Source organism: Pistacia vera, unplaced genomic scaffold (assembly GCF_008641045.1).
Source record: "Pistacia vera cultivar Batoury unplaced genomic scaffold, PisVer_v2 Contig400, whole genome shotgun sequence".
Lineage (NCBI taxonomy): Eukaryota > Viridiplantae > Streptophyta > Magnoliopsida > Sapindales > Anacardiaceae > Pistacia > Pistacia vera.
Genome location: NW_022196225.1, coordinates 1,896,117 through 1,902,500, shown reverse-complemented (window position 1 = coordinate 1,902,500; position 6,384 = coordinate 1,896,117). Strand labels below are relative to the sequence as shown.

Below are 6,384 nucleotides of genomic sequence, written 5' to 3'. Positions count from 1 at the left end.
AGTGGTTGTATTTAATTCAGTCAAATGTTCTTCTTAAGACTTAACAATTCCTGACGCAGCAAATTCTTAAACCCTAATTGCTTCACAAGTTAAAGGGATCAAACAATTATAGATTTGATATCTAACTTAGCAGTAGATTGTAACAAATAATAAACTAGTAGGCCTCCTAGTAATTAAACGCAACAATCATGACAATATGCATAGAAGAACATCCAATACTCAAAACATAAATTGAACATTAAAAACAGATAGATCTCACAGTTTATTTGATTTCGAGGTCTCCGTTTCCTTCGACCAAGTTATAAAAGTTTAACTGCTCATGGCTATGAAAAACTCAAGAAAAACGAAATTCCCAGAAGAGAGAAAGAGAGGCGTGTGTGATATATCCCAATATGATCTCTCTTTAAAAATATCTAATTCGAATTCTAATTCTACTCAATCTCCTCAAAATATTCTAATATCTAAAGTAACATTTATCCTAATCTGATTAATTGGAAATAAAATAATAAAGTCCTAAAATAAAATAGGAAAGTGGTGTTTTCTAGCTGTCATTTGTGTGCAACAGGTCTTTAAAACTTCCTATAAAAATCTACCAATTTGAATTGCATGACAAGGCGGAATGTTCCAGAACGTTAGCAGTGCAGGTGCGTCAAATTCAAGCCCGATTATAGCCTTGATGCAGCGAGTGTCTCTCCAAAGTAAAAACATGAAAGTTGTAGATCTCTTTCTTAGGGTTCCACAGAATTTTGAATCATCTCAATCAGAGCTTTGATGAGAGAGTTATGCACAAATTACAGAGCGATGTCAAAACTGTCTGAATTCACATAATTAGTTCTGTTTTGCATTTAACGCCTTCATTTGCATCCTAAATCAAAATAGAATAATAATGAGTACATTTAGGCAACAAATAAGTATAAAAGACTAGACAATAAGGGGGGTAAATATGACATTTTGCATTCTCATCAATGCCCATTGGTATGTCACCTTTTCGGTTGGTGTTTGGGAAAGCATGCCACCTTCCGGTTGAGTTAGAACACAAGGCTCATTGGGCAATCAAGAGTTTCAACATGAACATGGATGAAAGTGGAGAACACAGGAAGTTGCAACTACAAGAGTTAGAGGAAATTCGCAATGATGCCTATGAGAGTGCAAGGATTTACAAGGAAAAGACGAAGGCTTTTCATGACAAGATGATCTATAGGAAGGAGTTTAAAGTTGGTCAAAAAGTCCTTCTATACCATTCACAGCTTTGTTTGTTTCCAAGTAAGTTGCGTTCTCGTTGGATTGGACCTTTTGTTGTTACTAATGTTTTTCCTCATGGTGCAGTTGAAATTCAAAGTTTAGCAACTTCCAAAGTGTTTAGGGTGAATGGCCATAGACTTAAGACTTTCTATGAGGGTTTCCAAGTAGAAAATGTGGCAAGATTGGACCTTGAGGATCCGATTTATACTGATTGAAGAAGACAGCCTTGAGTCGAGCCAATGACAATAAACAAAGGCGCTGCTTGGGAGGTAACCCAATGGGGTGTTTGCTTATTCTCAATTTTAAATTTTGGTTATTTTTGCCTTTTCTTTGCATCATCTTATTGGGGACAATGTCAGTTTTAGTGTGGGGAGGAGATTTAGGTGTGTTTAGTGTTAAAAAAAAAAACAAATAGTTTTTGTTTTTAGAAGGTTTATGCTTTAAGTCATGTCTTTGACGTCTGTGGTGCATGAAATATAACTTGACTTTTTTATTGAGCAAATTCCTTGACTTAGGATGTTGCAGTATTTCATAAAATAGAGTTAATCAGATTTGAATCTTTGTAGTTTGAAACAATATGTCTTGATAAGTTGTGTGAACTTGGTGACGAGCATGATTAAGGAGTGTATAATAACCCTAAAAAAGAAAAATTGTTTCTCTTAAGGTAGTCCTAAATTTGGGTTTAAGCAAATAGGAAAATAAAAAAAAAGGTATGTGATGGTCGAGATGGATTGTAAAACGCACTCACTATAAACACAACCATGAAATGAGATGGAGAATAAAGCACTCATTCTTTTCAAAACATTAAAAAAAAAAAAAAATTCCTTAGTTTGCTACCCAGTTTGTAGTAGTAAAGAGAAACAGTTGAGGAAAAGTGAGAGGTGAGTTGCACATGAATTGGTTGTGATTAGTTTCCTTGTTTGCATTGACTAATCGAGAGTAATTGTGGAAAATGATGAAGAAGATGAATGTCATTAACTCTACTTTATTTTATTTGTGCTTAAGTTAGGTATGAATATGCGTGGATTAAATATTGTGTGTATGCATCATGATGGTGTTCTTGATATGACTTAAGTGCAGTGTTTGTTTGAATTAGTTTGCCCGGGGACGAGCAAAAGTTAGTGTGGGGAATTTCATGAGAATGCAAAATGACCTATTTACCCCCCTTATGTGCTCGTATTTTATACTTATTTGTTGCCTATGTACTCATTTATTCTATTTTGATTTAGGAAGCAAATGGAGGTGTTAAATGCAAATAGAACTAATTAGGTGAATTCGGACAGTTTCGACTTTCTTTGTAATCTGGGCATAACTCTCTCATCGAGCTCGATGAATGATTAAAAATTATGTGGAACCCTAAGAAAGAGATCTACAACTTTAAGTATTGAGTTTGGAGAAATACCGCTGTATCAAGGTTGTAATTGGGCTTGAAATTGAAGCACCTGCACTACTGACGTTCTGGAACATTCTGCCTTGTCATGCAAGTCAATTAGGCAGTTTATTATTGGAAGTTTGAAGACCTGTTGCACCCAAGTTACAGCTGGAAACACCACTTTCTTATTTTATATTAGGAATTTATTTATTTTCAATTAATCAGATAGGTAAATGTTATTTTGGGATATCAAAATATTTTAGGAGATTGAGTATAATTCAAAGACTTGAATTGGATATTCTTAAAAGGGGGAGAGGGATCAGATTAGAGGAGATTGACACACCGCCTTTATTTTCTCTTCTAGAATTTCTCATTTGAGTTTTGATATGGCCATGAGCGGCTAAAACTTTTAAAACTTGGTCAAAGGAAGCGGAAGCCTCGGAATAATAAAACTGTGAGATCTAATATGTTTTTTTTAGTGTTCAATTTTGTTTGAGGATTGGATGTTCTTCTATGCCTATTTTCATGATTGTTTCATTAATTATAGGAGGCCTACTAGTGTTTTATTTGTTGCAATCTACTGCTAAGTTAGATATCGAATCCATAATTGTTTGATCTCTCTAACTTGTGAGTAATAAGGTTAAGAATTTGCTGTGTCAGGAATCATTGAATTTAAGAAGAACATTCAACTAAATTAAATACAATCGTTGTGTTTGTGTGTTTCAGCTTCATCGATTTCTCTAGCCCTTAAGGCTGCTACTAGATTAAACCTTAGCGCTGTTAGGGCTGTAGTAGGAAGATTAATTAGATCGCTTGTTTCCTAATTAATTACAACTAAGGGAGATGGAAAATCGTTCCAACGGTGAATACTCAAAGTAACTATGATGATATACTTGCATCGATGATCAGTTGTAGAATTTCGATGTGGTGGATGTGACTTATGTTAGAGTAGATGCCCTAGAGCCAATCAATTATTGTATGATTGACTCTTGAATAATGTATTGATCATAAAAGGCATTTTTATTCTAGCGTAATCATTATTATTGCAATTGTATTGATTTATGTCTTAGAATGGTAGAAACGCGTGACGAGGGTATCAAGTGTTTCAAATCTTGATAATGAGAACCTATGAGCACATATGGTGGCCATTCTAGAAACGTCTGTAGCCCTAGTATTATTCTGAAGTAAGGGCACAGATAATACGGTAAGGCTATCAAGTGTTGAACGACCCTATAGAAGGCAGTGATGATCTCACTTGTTAAGGTTGTTTGGTGACAACCTGGTGAACAATGGGTGCTTGTTGTAGGCGATTACACCACAGCAAGTTCACTGGACTGACCCACTAGAGGATTCCATATGATGGTAACCCCCAGTGTCTATGGACAAATCTTCTAACGATGGTGGTGCATGTGTCCTTAGACTTGAGATCACTGGAGTGCTTGTGCACCGATTGGTGTAGTTTGACACCAGCCTAACGCAGTTCTTTTCAGAGGTCAATACGGTGGTGATTGGCTGCATCAGGAGTGTATCAAGCTTGGTGGATTGACAGAGGATTCACACTCCCGGGTATGGGAGAAAGTTATCTCACGGCGCAATTTAGTATATGGAAATGACACTAAACTGTGGCCATAGTGGATTGAGTTGTTGTCTATCCAGTTTATAATACGGGTCATTGGTCCAGAAAATGAATAAATAATACGAGAGTAACCGAAGGTTGACACTATTTCTATGCCTTCGTCTCATCGAGATAACGTATGATGAAGGATTGAATTGCACGGAACTATATCGTTGACAAGGTAGCTACTTTCCTGAATCCGAATCTATCGGGTGGCCATGATGCCTGCTAGGGGCAATCTTGGTGTGTATTAGTGAGACGATTAATTGGTGTTAATCGCGATACTATACACGCCGATATGATGAGGAGCCTATGGGCACACACATAGAAGACAATTTAAGATCCAAGAGAAAGAAGGGCGTTTTCGTCTTTTAAGGCAAAAGGGTATTTTGGTATTTCACAGTGCAATTAAATTTGCTGAGGTCGTAGCCTTTATTTAATTAGTTAGAAAAATAAATAAGTGAAATACGTTTAAATGTGTGTTCGCACATATTTAAATATATTATATTATTGTTAAATGTTAATATATATTTAAATATATATTAATTGATTTTAATTGAGATAATGATGGAAAATAAAATAATCAAATGGGAGTGTTTGGCAACATGGGGCGTTTGGTTGGAGCCCAAGCCTTTCTGTATGGGATTAGGGCAACTTGATATTTTATTATAAAAAAGAAAAGTGTGTGTAATTAAAATAGAGAATTGTTTTTCTTTGAAAATAACACACAGAGAGCAGCCCTCTCTTTTCACTCCCACGGCAGAAAACACTCTAGCTAAAATCAATTTCAATTGATTTGTTTTTCTTCTTAATCTTGAAGCCAAAGAGGATCTAGCAAATCCTTTTTGGTTCTTTTGAGCCAATGTATTCGTGTGGACTACGCAGGTTCGATCCTACACTTGGATCGGTAGCAAAACGTTCAAAGACAATCGTGGTGGAGCCTCCAAACGTGCGTTTGTTTCTCTTAACTCATGTTGAATATTTCTGCAGATTTTATTTAATATAAATTGTAAAATCATACCCTTGATCTTGGCTCACGTAAACGATCCTGTTATATTATAATTTTTGTTTCCGCTGCGTATACGGGACCGTTTACTAACAACTTAGACCAAGGTTTTTTATTTTGATTGATTTCAGTAATTTAACTTGAATTGGTTTCCTGAAAGTGTTTCCGTTTTACTCAAACACCCCCCCCCCCCGGCCCCTAGCCTTATTCACGTAACATAAAACTCGGCTAGACACTCTCTGTGTGAACGATCCTTACTCACACTGCTGCATGTGTTTTTAGGTTTTAATCTCGGTTGCCTACGACAGCACACCAAAGCACCCCCAAATAATGCAGCTGCCCGGTACATCTTCAACCGGATTAGGTAGGCAAATTCAGGCTCAACTTAATTTTAATCCACAATCTTCAACTCTCTCAACATGGCAACACAATGCACATGTTGCACGAGAGGAAATATCAAGATTCATAGTTGCTATGGACTCTCCCATTTGTTTATCTAAAAATCCTTATTTTATTCACATGATTAAAATTGCATTTTGTCCAATAAATACCCCTGTTAGTAGAAGTACAAGTAGAAGAGAGATACTAAAACTTTATAACAAAACAAATAATAAACATAAAAACGAATTTCAAAATTTTAGGAATATATCTATTGCACTTATATCAGACATATGGGCTTGTAGATCAAAAACCGATTTTTTAATTGTCATAGTACATTTCTTAGATCATAATTGGGGTTCACAACAAAAATTGATGAGTTTTAAACCATTATATGAAAAACATAGTGTTGACACTATTTATTTTACAATTTTTGAAGTTTTCCAAGAATATCTATTAACTGATAGAGTTGTAGTGCTAACGCTTGATAATGCGGCTGTTAACATCGCGACAATCTCTTTATTTGAAAAGAGATTGGATCCGCGTGGTGAAGGCAATTTTTTCCACCAGAGATGTGCTTGCCACATCATCAATTTGATTGTTAAAGCAGGTTTAGATGCTATACATTCGGAGATGGAGAGGGTGCGCGCGGCTATCGGATTTATCATCGACGGTAGCAATAAAAGATGGCAGGAGTACGTCAAATATTGTAGGCAAGAGGACCCACCGGTTCGACCTTTGAAGTTATGTACAGACTGTTAGAGTAGATGC

General features: G+C 35.9%; 1 protein-coding gene across 1 annotated transcript; it reads left to right on the top strand.

Annotated features, from left to right (window-relative positions):
* The first annotated feature begins 965 nt into the window (after window positions 1-965).
* Window positions 966-1,457, top strand: LOC116141842. Its single transcript, XM_031427312.1, has one exon. The coding sequence runs from the start codon at window positions 966-968 to the stop codon at window positions 1,455-1,457; it is 492 nt and encodes a 163-aa protein (XP_031283172.1).
* Window positions 1,458-6,384: the final 4,927 nt, after the last annotated feature.